At 35.4% G+C, this 16162-nt stretch overlaps 1 protein-coding gene across 3 annotated transcripts in view; it reads right to left on the bottom strand.

Annotated features, from left to right (window-relative positions):
* Positions 1-4789: 4789 nt before the first annotated feature.
* Positions 4790-16162, bottom strand: part of LOC143180841 (uncharacterized) — a 41909-nt gene continuing 30536 nt past the window's right edge. For 2 of the 3 annotated variants that reach the window (XM_076380841.1, XM_076380840.1), the window contains exons 3-5: positions 10001-10171; positions 8642-8845; positions 4792-6981 (exon numbers count right to left, since the gene is read on the bottom strand). In XM_076380841.1, coding sequence (XP_076236956.1) covers positions 6902-6981; positions 8642-8845; positions 10001-10171 — 455 coding nt within the window. In that variant the 3' untranslated portion in view covers positions 4792-6901. Of the gene's footprint in view, positions 6982-8641; positions 8846-10000; positions 10172-16162 lie in introns of all 3 variants that reach the window. The other variant, XM_076380839.1, reaches the window with a different exon arrangement.

Below are 16162 nucleotides of genomic sequence, written 5' to 3'. Positions count from 1 at the left end.
GATCGAGTGTGATAGCTACACAGATCGATATCTCTACTGGAACGCGTTGATGGAGGGTGATTGGCCAAAGGGAAACATCTGCACGAGGGGGGCTAATCGTTGGTCCAGTAGAATGTATAAACACTAGTTCTCCTTCAGACTGCATAGACGGTATAATTGCTTAATTAATTTAATATCCAACGGATTGAAAAGACACTAATCTCCCATTCATTGAAGGGACTATTCAAGATTTCAAACTTGTTTTTTTCATTGCCATCGCTTATCCACATCGATCATTAGGAGTCTGAATGTACTGTATACTGCATATTAGCATCCTAATTAAAATCAAAACATACTTTATCCTTTGAAATTCTAAGAAATAGAGCTTGCAAGACTTTCTCATTATTGTACATCTCATTTTTTCTAATTATTTTTCCATTTTCTATTTTCCATTATGCTGGTCTTTGGCAAAAACAAAGGTACATATATGTATGTATGTGCCTTTAGAGAGCATATTTATCTCACTATTATTATTAGTGGTCATTGTTTTTATTATATATGTACAGTTATTGATCATTATTATGTACCTATATAATATTATACAGTGTGACATCAAACTAGTTGGTTTGTCCATATGGTAACGTATTCTACTCTTCCTAATAATGAAAAGAAAAGACAAACCATATTCGAAAACTTAAAAGTCATAAATGATGGAATATTTTAGGAGTGTTTAAAACTTACTTGCAAAGGAAGCTTGGCAACCCGAAAATTTAAAAAATCCTGAAACTTGATACACAAGTAGTGTAGCCCCTAATAACACAACACGAGTTTTTGTTGGTACTAATATTCACTTTAAGGGAGTAAAATCAACTCCCAAAGTTTTTACATTTTTCAGTTTTTTGAATATACCTCTGTAATGGTAAGAGATAGGACAAAACTTTCCATGGAAAAGTTATTCAGTCTTTTATGCTTTATCACCTCATTGCAAAAAAATGATCTTCGTCGTGCAATTAAATAAAGAAATGTTTATATTTTTTTACATAACCGTAAATAATAGAGACAATTATTAAATACACAAAAGTTTTGATTTTGAACGATCTAACGAAATATGAAATAAAAAAATTTTTTTCTTTGCGTATTTGTCATAAATAATTAATTACCATTGTAAGCATCCGGCTATGTTTTTATTAGCCAGTATATCTATTCCATACAATAAAATTTATTACAAAAAATTAAAAAAATTATTTATTTCAAAAATTGCACAACGAGGACCATTTTTTGTAGTAGGGTGATAGAGCATAAAAGACTGAACAATTTGTCCATTGAAAGTTTTGTCGTATCTCCTATCATTACAAAGTTACACTCAAAGAATTAAAAACTGTAAAAACTTTGGTGGTTGGTTTTGCCTCCGTAAAGTGAGACCTACACTACTTATATACCAAATTCCGGAATTTTTGGAATTTTCGGGTTACCAAATTTTTCTCCTTAAAAAAATTGCTGAAAATGATTTCCTTCTACAACAATGTGATTTTATATCGAGTTTTATGGTCTTTCAAAATCATTAAAAAATTTTTAGTGTATTGCAAATTTTGTCAGATGCTGTAACAATCTGTTTTTTGAGCGTTTTCAGATAGTTGATAATATTATTAACATAAGCTGAAACTGTTAAACGTCCCCACAAATAAAAATCGAACGGAGTTTGGGTCAGGCAAACTTGCAGATCACGCAATTCGTCCTCCTTTTCTAAACCACAGAGTAGTGTAATTGTTATTACAGTAATCTCGAGTTACTAGTATTGTAAAAACACTCAAAAACCGTATTATTATTAAATGTGACAAATTTGCAATGTATTAGAAATTTTTGAATATCTTTGTCAGTCCATGAAACAACGATGTGAAATGTGCTATAGAAAGAAGTTATTTCTAATTATTTTTTTGAATGGATTTTTTAAATTCTCAAAATATTTCATCATAAGCGAAAAGAGTTTGTGTCTTCGAAAGAAAGAATTTCGGAACTCATACCGCACCTTCGTTACAAAAGTAACATAACTTAGGAAACGTGGTTTACAAATTACGACCGTAAAGGAGTTTAACATAAAGTATATTTTGATAAATGTATTTGAATTGTGTCGTTTTTATAGCAAAGGTGCGATACGTTTGTACGACTTCATTTCATCTTAAAGAAAGATAGAATAGGCTACCAAAGTGGGACTCGCTTCAGTTACAAAAAGTGGCACGATGTAGCTATGCCTTACGTACCCGGTAGCTACACATTCATGGACATATAGCTACCTTGAAAAACTTAACTCTACCCAGTAGTGTAGATTTGTAGAATTTTGTTGCTCTCACTTTGACTTTAATTTGTTGCGATCAGCAATAAGTAATGCTACTCTGCTAATGATTTCTGTACCCACTGGAGAAACCAGTCTACTCGGACAGAACCCTGTTACATTTGTTTGCAATATAAAGAAGCAATGCATAAAAGTAAAGGGACTCGAATTACCCTACAGATTGAGTAGTTCCACTTTACGATTTAAAAATTTTCATTTAACTCCTCAATAGGAGCTAAAAACTCCAGAATTAGGACTTTAATTTGTCTAGGATAACCTGAATGTAACCTACTTTACACCCAGGAAACTAGATCACTCCTGGCCTCAGGATGGCTCATAATGACTTTGCTGGCTAAATTAGCTTGAATTGAGAAATTATCAATATCAGCAATGTACTAAATCCTAATATTACTATATAACCCAAAAATTGAATGTGCTTCAAAGAATATAGAAAGTCATGAGATAGGAGTTGCTCAGTTTCAAGTTGATAATGCGGGAGATACTGACAAGGTAACTTCTTAGATCGTAATTAACCTTGAAGAACTGCTAAAAGTAGCAAAAGTAGTAAAAATTAATGGAAAGAACCACGAGGGTACGCTTCTCGACACTGACTCCTTCTACAAAGACGTCCACTTCATTTGTTTGATTTTCATATCCAGATGAAGAAATCATGTGCTATAATTTCTGTAAAACCTAAGAAGAAATACATTAAATAGAAGAAATGCAGTTCTCTAGATGCCAAGGCAATATTATTCCTAAAATTGTGGCTTCATTCCCGACTATGACTGTACAGTTCTTCCACAAAGATCTAGGGAAAGTTCTGATCACCACTTTTGCTCCTTTTGGAAGAGCAGTGAACTACCGCTGAGCTTTCCTCATCCTAATAGTAAATAGTATCTGTACTGTCACACAGTATTCATTCCCTCTAATCCAGCTGTTAGCTTTGGTTATTGGCACTTATTGAATCGAACTGATATTAAAACAAAACTGATTGCTCTCTACCAGTATACATGGAGTATTCTTGAAGAAGATATTGTCTCTTTGTAGTTTTAATTTCCAACATCCAAAAAGAATGTAAAAACGTTATTAGCAGACATAGCATTTAAAAAATGTACACAAATTTTTGATAGTATACCAAAACTTAATAGATAATACTCTAAGAGATATGAAGCATCATCAGTCACTGAAGAATTATTTCGATTTTGAAATGCAGAAGAATTTTTCAATCAATTTACGCTTTATAATAATAAAAACAATTACTAACATTTATAGCATAAATTGAAACGATTACAATAAAATTATTAACATAGCCTTAGTGACGATATATAATACGTATCGCTAATTTGTTGCAACAATGACACAACTTTAAATTTTGTTTTTTAATTATTCGTATAGAAAAAATGATTTTTGCACTGAATAATAATATTGACTCATTTTTTGAAAAATCAAATTTTTTCATTGCGTTACTGTTGTAACAAATAAGCGATTTGTGTATGGATTTTACATTATCCTCAGCAATACACAAAGATATGTAAGTACTTCTGAAGGTTACAGACTGAAAATGAACACAGTTCAATCGGTGCTTTCTGTCTATAATTGACCAAATTTTTTATTAAAACAAGAAGAATTTACACTTATAGTACATACAGCGAACGTTTCGGTTAGTAAAACAGTCGCGGAAACACCTGCGTGAAAATAGCTTTCACGAGCATCTGCTCTGACTGTCTAGTCCATTTACAGCTGCGTTTCTAAAAGCCGATTAATTTCAAATCACTCAAAATCATTGTCCTTTTGTGTCGACAAACCTTACTTTGAAAGACAGTGGAACGTCGAAGAGTCGGGAAGATGGGAATACTTATCGCGCCAGCAATTCGACGACTAACGTTGACGTAGTTTCGAAAGAAACTTGAGTGTTTCGCGAGTACAAGGCGTATCACAGGGTATCGTTTAAAGGGACTCAAAACATGATATACGCGGCCGGATTAACTTACTTCGACTCTAAAGAGATACGCAGAGACACGACTGGTTTATCCTAGTTTTTCTTGCCACGAAGGTCGTCGCACTTCGGGGACTCGCTTATGCTCCCGTTTACTTGAAAAGAAGACTGTAAAAAGGGATTGAGTTTCTGCGATTTCATGCCGCGAAAAACTCCCTCCTGTTTCACAGACACGCATGCAATCATTATACAAGGAAAGGCTCAATCAGATGTTCCTTCGAAAAGAACAATGAGTTCACTATTTCTGCACGATAGATGCTAAAGGATAGTTTATTCCTGATGCACGCTAGATTCGAAATATTTTTGTTTTGAAGTAAGCATCCAGAGCACACTGGATAATCCTATTTTTATTTAGGATGCGCATTATATTCGTCAAAAATGGACCTGCTGAAAAGTTCTAAAAAATGCTCTACCTAGAAATGTATCAGTGTTTAATTAAATGTATCAGTGTCAGAACAATATTTCCCTAAACCAAATATTTTGATAGCTCCATTTGGGAGACGACTTATTTCTAAGCAATTGTTGTTCAATAATAGGCAATGTATTACTCCCTAACAGTTAGATGATTATCTTGGAATAGAACTTTAAAATGTGCCGAAGAATATGAAAAAACAAAACAATTTTTAATGAGGAAGAATGAGAATTGATGATGGATGTTGAGAAGAAGAACACTCAGAATGTTCACAACGCATTGATAATTCTATTTCTATTGAAATAAGGTTTGCTTTTGAGCTATTATTGTCAAAGATCGAGTAATCGAAGATGTGTCACCCTCTAGTTAATAGAGGTGTAGCAGATACAGACAAAAAGAGTTAGCTTCTTTTTAGACAAGAAGCGCGAACAGGAAGAGAAGCGAGCCGCGAGAAATAAGAAGGGAGAGGAGGCATAGGTGGTCGCAATTTGCACCTAGAACACAGAGAGCACCAATATCTAGTATCCCATCGTATTATTACGCTCGAGGGCGTTCTCGTAAGGGGGAACGGAGGTCCAGGGATGGCTGGCTGTCCAGTAGGACGGGACGGCGGGTAGGTGTAGGCTTACTTTGGACTCTGGTGTGGGATTACCGTACTTATATTCAAGTCTAATATTAAGTTACCATTTTGCTTTACGGCAAGTGAACAGGCTGCCTGCATATAGGAAGCCATCCGAGCGCTCCTGGGACAGTCTGGCTTGCCCGTTTGGGCCCACCTACGACACATAAAGCCTCCGGTCGCCATCTGTAACCGTCACGTCTTTTTCCATTGCGTCATTTCTCCAAAATTGCTACTCGAAACTCTACCCTTCTTTCCAATTCTTTACCAGACGTCGACATCCATTGGTGAATGTCGTCGAGACTTCGTTTGGATGCGGTTTAAAGGCATGCGCTTCGCGAAGTGGTCAATTTTCAAAAGAGCTCCACAGTCTTGAAATTTCGTGTCCGTGTGTGCAGTGTTCAAAACTCGAGTTCAGCGGACGCCTCTTCGAAGTCTGGCCCTTCTAATCGGAAGTGGAACTTGTGGGGTTGCCCAAGAGTCAATGGTAAGCGAGGCATTTGTTAGTCGGTGGGGCCATATCTTCATCAAAAGCTAAAGAACAGAAGAGTTGAAAAACAGAAATGGAAAAAAGAAGAGCCTGAGGACAATAAGAAGGTAGAGGTACTGACTTCTATGCGTGCTGGGGTTTGTGCTAGTCCTCCTAGCACCATTTGAAATCAGTACTACTCTTCTTAGCAATCTTCTTAGTAATACCGACACCTGGGATCCATGGAAGAAGTCACTGGGAAATTATTTGGACATGTTCTAACAGCAACTAATATCAGTAAAATATCACCAGTCGGTTTTATGTATCCTCTTCTTTCTCTTTAATACATTATTTACGTATTAATTAGATGCTCGACACGAGCACGTGTTACAAGTTTGTGCGACGATCTTTGCTCTTGTTTATAAAGACTCTCGGATTTGATATAATTACAACATACATATACATACATATATACGTTATACAATATATGTATATGTTATGATAATGCTAATGTTAACATTTATACGAATAATTGTTACATATTACATACACATCCAACCGTTTATTACACACTCAATTTCTGACATCAGCCTAACGCGATCGTTAATCACCTTGGATTCTTACTGATTTAGCGGTTTTTTTATTGTACATGCGATCAGGCTTATCGATCGGGAAGTAAACGGCTCCACTAGAACTGTTTAGCGAGGCAGTATGGAACATCGTAATAAATAACTTAACAGCCTAAAGGCTGGCCGCGACAATGACTGCGACGATGGCATAATAAAGGAAATACGCGTGCATCTATGTACAGTATCGGTGTCAAATTCGTCCGTGTAGTCCCATTTCTTTCTGTCACCGCAAACATCGGCTGCTTTCACGCGACCAAGGACACTTGAATAGAACCCTTTCTAGCAAGTGGACGAATTTGTCGAAACACAAAGAGATACGTCCTCTTGGTCCTAATCGGTTGATTAAGTTCCTTCCATCAACGACAACGACTTAACACTATCAATCAACGAACAAATGGAACGATATCGGCCATGCCTTGAGGACGACAACGGCGAAGTGACAAAGAACTCGTGATAACTGTCCTGCAGTTAGGTGGAGTCCTTGCTTCGGCTAGTCGCTTGGAGCCTTGTCCAGGTTTCACCTAGAGCCTTTGCGAAGTGGTCGTCCACTGTAACAAGAGATGTATGTAAGATTATTTATCATAACCCGACTTTTTTTTCTAACGCTTTGTATAGTTAGATGGTTTAAGATATTGAAAGTAGCTATGTAAGATTGTGGTGGAGAGGCTAGATTTCTTACAAGTTCCAACACATAGCATGATGTATAAAATGGTAATCTAAAAAATATGTAAGTATTTTATGCTACTTGTTATTTTATAAAGTATTAGAATCAAATTTAAAATATTTGTATGTAGAAGAATGAGTACAAATTAGTCAATTGTTATGTTAATACTTTTTCTTAGAGGATTTAGTATCATGCAATCACAGAAAACAGTTCAACATACTCCCAGGTATAGACAGAGATTAAAAATTTTAAGAACAATACAATAAGTGTCTGCTTTAGCGTCCAAAGACCAGAATCATAGTTGGACTCTTATCTGGGCGGGTCACTTCTAAAGTTCGCTGTCTACCAGCGAACAGTTCATGAATACTATTCGTAACCTTTTTATAATCGTTACTCGATCGTTTCCCGAACACTAAGAACAATACGCAAACAGGCACCAAATCTAATGATTTCAGTTACTGTATAATTGATGAGTATCGATTCCAGAATCGTTTTGGAACCGATATAAAACTGACATATTATAACAGTTATGAAACCAATACAGAATTCATATAATATCGGTCCTGAGCAATCGAAATTAAAATCGATATAGATCATCATTACGATATAGATCTTACTGATTTCTTTTAATTTTATTAGAATAATAGGAATCTATGTATGTTACGTTATAAGTAAAGGAAGTTTAACAGTATAAACCACTTCAAATATTATGTTAAGAAATGGGTTGATTGCATTTACTTTGCTAACAAAAACAAAACTTGGGTCCAGTTAATACTCAAGTACAGAATTACAGCATTATTTCAATTCTCATAACAGTTTCCAAAACCAAAAGTGATATTATAACCGAGGAAATTCAATTTCAAACGCGAACAGTTAGTAAATATTTATGGAAACGCACTATTTTGACCTAGTAAACGAAAAACAACGAGATCGAGTCAGATTTGGCTCGATTGGCTGTAAAAACAAATATGCTTCGGTCTCAAAATATTTCTTTGAGAATATCTTACATGGAGCTCGAAACTCTCTCCAAAACCACATCTCCAAGAATTAGTAAGGATAGTAGCAGACGCTAAAGTGGACATCATATTTGAATCGTTGACTTGAATAACAGTACAAGTCCAAAATTAGCCATTTTCGAATAATCTCAAAATTATGGATATCTGAATCCCTGAGAAAAAATGTATTAAGTCACAAAAAATAAGCGGACTTATAACATTTTGGCTCTGACGTCTAAACATGTAAAATATACAGATCAAATATAATAAAATGTAGTGTTTGGACTTGTACTATTCTTCAACTCACCGATTCATTTGTTGTAATGAATTCTATTTGTTGAACATGAAAGTAAATGTAAACGTGATACCTAATATATCTAAACTGTTATATAAATGAACATTTCAACTAAAAAAAGGAAATTAGATCTTTAATGAAAACTAATACAGACAATTACTTCCTATTTAACACTTAAACCAAAAATATTGATATTCTCATAAGGTGGTACAATTTCAATCCTAACTACCGTATTTCGGTAAAAAATACCGTACCGCTGAGACCAGCCTCTTTGTCGGTAGTGGTCGCGTTAAAGACAGCAGCATATTCTTCTAGTCCCAACGACCGTTTAAAATGTTCGTCTATTGCAGGGTCGCTTACACCGCCTACTGTTCTCATCCCGATCTTCTGACCTCCCTCTGCTGCAGACGGCGTCGACGTCGGAGATGGTGCCACTGAGGTATCCTCGATCGTAGTACCTGGTAAACAAATAATTTGCAAATTTAACACATTAAACAGTTACACTTTAGGAAATAATATACAAAGTTATGAATATCGTTAGCACTTTACAACTTTAAATGCAATTCAGAAACTATTTCAATATCTAAATGTTGATGATTACTTAGCTTAGCACAATTAAATGCTGAAAAGTGTAGTCACTTTTCCCCAAAACACACGAATCTATGTCAAGAAAAGGATATTTTTTAACGAGGTTATAACAGTTTAAATGAATTGCTGTACATTTATCATTTCTGTGCTTCTAATCTATGATCACTTTTTCGACAAATGTATTGTTAAATAATAAACTGAAGAAATATATTTTATTTGTGAAGATAATTAAAAATATAAAAATAATGTAAAAACACACTTCCTCTGCTTTGCGAGAAGGTGCTGAATCATCTTGATAAATACAGTTTTCTATAAAATCAAAGGGTTACAAAATTAAAGAGTAATTTTTCTTGTGGAAAAGTTAACAATTACATCATTAGCAACCTAAAATTCTATTTCACTAATTAGTTCACTAACTTCCTTGGTAAAAATACAGCTATAGACCATTTAATGACTTCGAAATTTTTACAATTTTACAACCCCCTATTTAAGAAAAAATTTTACCCCTTGGGTACTGACATAGATAAAATCGAGAAAAAAAAATCAACATGTAGGAGGTTCAGACTTTGATACACTTTCTGTTGCATCGAATATGAGTGGATATTAACAAAGGTATATAACATTGAAGTTTGAAAATTTCTCAGTACTATTCAAGTGATGCAATAAATTGTATCACTAGCGCATTTATGCGAACAGATTTACAAAATACCAAATTCTTCTAATAAAACCCTCAAGGTCGAACATTTTCATGATTTCCTATTTAATTCTCGTAATTTCCTTTACAAGCCTATTCCTGTTCCAGCAACGAAGGAATTTTGCGGAACAGGAGGAACGTCTGAGCTCCTATTCAGCAGGATTACGCCGCACATCTGCGCCTCGTATATCACAGTGCATTGTCAAAGGACGCAGTCACCCCTGTGTGTCGTCAGACAATAGGGGTCCCTACAACCCCCTCTTGCCAGATGAAGAACGACACGAAACCCGCCTAACGAATTGGCAACGAAAGAGAGCTATGGCGAGCTTACCAGGTTGCGGTGTGGTGAGCACGATCACGCTGGGCCTGCTGTGATGATGATGATGATGGACCCTGGCTGCGGACATGTCGAGCGCCTCGCTTTGGATCGGATCCCTTCTACGCTCCTTGCGCCACGCACTGCTTGGCTTTCGGTGAAGGTTCGTCGCCTTTGGCCGTTCTTCTGCTTAACAGAAATTAGGTTTGTTTTAGAGGTGAGAATAAGAACATGAGAAAGAATGAAAATATGAAACACTAAGATATTGATCTATACACAAGACTCGCATTTTTCATAGTTTTGGATAACTAATAACAGCGACACTAGGAGCGGATCCACAAGCTTTTCTTGAAGAGAAAACAAAATTTTTCGTTATCCCATCATCCCCTTTCCCTTCCGTATCTGTCACTAAGTAAACCCCAATTATCCAAACATCCTATTATTTAGGGTTACGAAGATTATGATGATATCCTACAACAGCCTAACCGTTGGCTTTTGATTATTGTTTCCGTGTTCAATATAACACACGTCTCTTTGTTTAGACCAATACGTGTGCGTATTGAAATGAAATTTATTTCGGCTTATTTTGTTATTTTCAAAGAAATAAAGGATAAAGTCTGATATAAAGAATAAGTCTGCATTGATCGTCTAAACGATTATAGTTACCAATGACACAAAAACACTAACACTCTATCATTACTGCTTTCAGAAACTCATGGAGATACTATCTATATAGAATCTAGAAATTTGACGATCGAGCTCGAAAAAGCACAACTCAAACAAAGACGATTAATTGAATGTGCAATTATGTGGTTGAATCACGATCAATAATTAATCAAATATCTTTTTAATTATTACTAGATATTATTTCAAGCTTTAGTAAATTTAACGAATATTTTTTTAACAGTAGTAAATACTGACTACAATCATTACACAAACGGTGTTATAAAACGTTTGATAAAATATTGATCACTTAACCAGGGAATTGTAATTCCAAAAAAATTCAATAGAAAACCTTGGATTCTATATGATATGAAAGGTATTGTATTATAGATCAAATGGGTTAACTTATTTTTAATTGATCCATTACTATTTTTAACTATTGTTTTCTTTATACCTGAGAAAAAGCATGCACTATATTATATTAATATTGTTTATGTTAGTAAATCCATTAATATCCATCGTTGAAACTATTAGTTTCACTATCAGTAGTATTGTATTATATTGTACACCTCCATCAAATTATTGTATGTTTAACAATCGATAAATACCAATTTTTAGTCGTTTGTGATTTCTATAATGTACGGACATATATGTATATTGAAAGAACAGTATGTTTTCTATACTTAAATTTTTATTTACTTTGCTGCATGTATCCATATAGTTTTAAACAGCTCGGAAAAATAAAAATGGCCCGACTCCATTTTTCTATTCGTTTATTTTTTTTAACAGAGACCCATTCTCAAAAAAATATCTATCTCTTTATTGATTCTCAAAATAATAGAAAGTGATATTTCTGTAATTAAATGTTTCATCCTAATGTATGCAACATCCCTTTGCAATGTCCGGACTCAGCCGTCGCTCTTCAGAATACTAACCAGCTTCTTCCTATTTACCTTCGTTAGATCTAAATATTTACTGTTTTTATCAATATATTTAGATTGCACTGATCTCAAGATATTGAATAAGAACGCTAAATCATTCAAATTTAGGAGAAACTATTGTATTGAAATTTAAACGTACACTACTGTATTTCAGGTCCCTTATTCGATGTAGCGCCTTAACAAAATCTAGTGTGTTTCAATATTTACATCTTCTGCTATACAAACAAATCATTTCTATAAGAAAACTAAAACTAATCTAAAGAACTTAAAGGAATTTATAATTAATAAAAAAAATTAATATATCGCGTAACCTTCAACAAATAATACGTACATACGTAGCATATGTGTTCAGTCCTAAGGACTTTGTTGAAAGTACACCGATTTCTAGACGTATAAGAGCATTGTAAAACCCGTACCATCAGACCTATACCTCCAGTGATGTTAGGATTTGGACCATTTTTTAGTTAAGCACAACATCTGTTTCGGCTTAGAATCGAAGTTTAGCCCTAGCAATTATTTTCTAAACGATCACCTTTCGACTCTGCGTCGCGTTTATGAGCGCCCCCAATAAACGCAGGACACCGCGCGTTCCTTACCGTTAGGTCAGGGTTTTTCCACCGATCGCGAATTCCCTGACTACCATTTTTAGCTGCGGAAAATGTAAGCAGCCCCGCACCAATAGAATTTAGTAAAGCTCCTGATTGGTCGACCGATGCCAACAAGAATCGGTATATAAGAGAACTTTTGTAAAACCAATATTCAGACATTATTGAGACACATTAGCGAGACACTATTCCGACATCAATCAGACATCAGACATTCACCATTCATTCGTGACACGAATACTCAAACACGCGACGTGATCTGTAGAAGTGTTATTAAATCGTTGTTATTCGTTAACCAATCGATTCTTTCATCCACGACCTGCCACTTTCCATGAGGATCTCAATCAAACCGATTGAGTCATCCAGCGACCCGTACATCGCCACGATCAAACGTATTGGGCCTTACGACCCCGATAGACTCCTAAATTGCGGTGCATAAGGGACGCAACAATATGCATATGCGTATGTAGGCATATGCATATGTGTATGTGTATGTACCTACATACGTACGTAGACTTAGTGGGTTTTAATAAAGTCATAAAAGTATTTATAGTGCTACTAAAATAGTCCTAATTATTTACTCAAAATGGAGTAAATGGAATTCAAACCTCCATATTCATCACATTCTCCTTAAATCCAGGAATTAAAAGGATCCTGGAAATAATAACTATTGTAACTCACTGTTATATGTATAAGTAAGAATCAGATCACACAAACATTGAAACTACTCGTCCCTAATTATACAAAGCTTCTTGCATTAGTAGACAATAAGTATTCACAAAGGTCAGGCAATATTAATAAAATTAGCAATGAAAATAAATTTTTCCGACATCAGCCACTCAATGTCGGATATGTACACTAGTCTTCACACATTCTACGGTCCATTATTGTAATTGTCCTTATTGCTACAACGCCCAGCGTGGTAGTAAATTGCCATGGCGATAAAAAATTGCTCATCTGCAGCGGTCCTCAAACGAAAAGTGTATAGGGGGGAGTGGGGACAAAAGTAAGTATATTTCGATGTGTTCGGTACCGAAGCCTTGCCGACATTCTGTCCGGCAGTAATCCAGTGTCCGGTCACCGGACTTATGCTCTCATAATGTCTTATACACTTTGCAACCGGACGCCTGATAATTTTAACCGGCACATGTGAAAAGGTCCTTAAAAGGGTAGATGCCGGATCTGCCGGATCTGCCGGATATGGCAGAGAGATGATATTACTGACAAAATTTGGGAAAAATATGACTTTACGGGAGTTAACTTTTCATCCTTATATGAGAAGGTTTTGAGCTGGAAAATGGTTCATACGAAGGAAGAAAGTTCAATGCGTCGCATACTGGTCATGATTTCGTTCAGAACGCTCTCTAAGTTACATAAAACTGTGTGAATTCCACGATTGTGAATGGTCGATTGTCGTCCTACTTTATAACACTCGCATTATTAAATATCAGCAGAATCTCGTTAAATCATGAGCAGAGTGCGCTCTACTGAATTTCATCTTTCGAATGAATCATTTCCCAACTCAAAATCTTCTCACATAAGAACGAAAAGTTAGCTCCCGTAAAATCATATCTCAGCATTGCTTTTTGTTAAGTTTATCGATAAAACAGTAAAACATGTGACAAGCTTAGCTAAGCTTATGCAAACAAAGCGGCGTGTAATTAGGAAGGCGGCCAATGTGGAATCGGAATCTGTGATAACCAAATTAGCGACGCGAGTTACTGAAAATTTCATTTCGGATCGGTACTTTGGACTACACTTCGGATTGCTTCGGAAAGTCGAGAGAGAAGGCAAATGTAAAGTGAATCTTACTCTCTCGCTCCTGAAACTGAAATGTTGGCCAGTCGCGAGTAAACGGCACGAGCCACGCGTGATCTTTTCGATTGTTCAAATATTTTCTCCTTCCTCACAATTAGGAGAGGACTCTTCGATGTGATCCTCAGAGAGTTGTATGAAATTTTGAAGGATGAATCTAGAAATTAAACGATGATATTTTGTGAAATATTTTGTATTAATGCGTATTTCTTAGTAGCAACTAAACCAAATCTGTACGCAAACTGTAGCAGGACACATAGTACAAACAGGAAGGTATATATAAAATAATGACATGAGCACCGCTTATTCTTCCATATACGTATATATGAACATCAGTGATCATCGAAAACACATATATCGGAAGAAACTAATAGTATCCTCAATTCTCAATGCAAACGGTTGGGTAGTTATGGATGATAGTTGTATTGTAAGTGACACGTTCCACGGTCGATACCCAGTGTGAAAAGAACATTTTCTTTTTCTTCTTTTTTTAATATTTAAATTGCATGTAACAATATTTTATATGCAACATTTTAATTTTGTATACAAATTTTCACTCACAAATATATATTTAACACATACATATATTTCAAGTTTTTTCTACATTTTTCTTTGTATTTTATCGACGAATTTCTACTGCCTAGACTAGACGGAGCGTTGAAACACACCAACGCAACGTCCTCACGTATATGTGATGTACTGCATTTGTTTTCATGTGTTGTGTGGTTGTGTGTGTTGAACGCAGCAGCTATCCGTAACGCCAGACACGTTATTTTAATTCTCTGTAAAACCTATATACGTATGTATATAGGTTTATTAAAAAGGAAAATATGTAAGGAACGGCGGAATAACGTTCGCACCTCGTGGCCGTTTCTTCGCGACGCTCGAGAAACAATGTCCTCTGTCTCCTGATTTCTGACTACCCCGGACACATACACATTCACATACACAACGCCTCTCCAACGGTTTGCCTCGCGTGTTTTTTTCCGCGTCGCTCGACTTCGGCGATACCTCGCGACCACATACGTGTCTGCACACGCACACGTACACACACGTACACACACATACACACACGCACACACAACGGGATTCGTCCATCCCACATGTATATGTAAATATATATGTAATATGTATTTATTTCCGAGAAAATTACAAATATATTTTTTCGATATGTATTTATGAATGAAAATTTGTACAAAACAACTGCAGTATTTGGGAAATAATGCTAAATGCAAACCAAATATTTTAAAAAGAGAAAAGAGTTCTTTCCATATTGGGTATCGAACACAGGATCCGTCACTTAGGAAGAAATCGTGATCCGTAACTACCTAACAGCCTTCATTGAGAATACTATTATTAATTTCCAAAAATATGTATATAGACCTGTTTTAATTGTTTATAAAAAATATGCGTAGAAATATTCTACAAAATATCATTATTTCTAGACTCTTTCCTTAGAATTTCATAAAAAAACTCTGGGGGTTACCAGTAGCGATTTTCTCTCTTTCGTATATCTCTCTATCTCTTTCTTACACGGGGGTCATTAAATAAGAAGAAAGAAATAGAAAATGTTTATGCGGCTAGAATCGTTTGAATTGGCCGTACGCATACATTATTTCACCAGAAATTCTATACGTGCGACGATGCAATTGAACAGAATAGTATTAGCAACAACTAACAAGAATTTGAAGCAAAATGGAATGAAAGTTTACCGAGTTATTATAAGCTTTTATCACCTAGAGTGTCAATTTTACAGGGTGGGTTGAAAATCGTAGTACAACTGGCAAGGGGGCAATTGTACGTAAAAAAAAAAAGTAAGGAAAAAATGTGATATACAATTTTTTCATCCGTGGCTTCGTTTTTGAGAAAATCAAATTTGCGACTGCGAACAGAAAGTAAATTTTCGCAGTTGGTTACTTCAAAATAGGAGTTCATGTCTTCGTGAAATAGAATATGATATTTTACCTTTTAAAATGTATCCACATATTGATTGATATGAAATTTCGTTTATTTAAACATCAAGAAAATACCTTTACCTCTATCAATTTTTGGTAACACTCGCTCAGGAAAGCAAAGACTGTTGGCGATTAGCGTAATAGACGTAAACGACGAGCGCGATTTAACTTATGTAGTTATTTTAATTTTGTCTGCAG

Source organism: Calliopsis andreniformis, chromosome 6 (assembly GCF_051401765.1).
Source record: "Calliopsis andreniformis isolate RMS-2024a chromosome 6, iyCalAndr_principal, whole genome shotgun sequence".
NCBI lineage: Eukaryota > Metazoa > Arthropoda > Insecta > Hymenoptera > Andrenidae > Calliopsis > Calliopsis andreniformis.
Note: the sequence above shows the minus strand (reverse complement) of the source record. Positions and strands in the feature narration are given on the sequence as shown.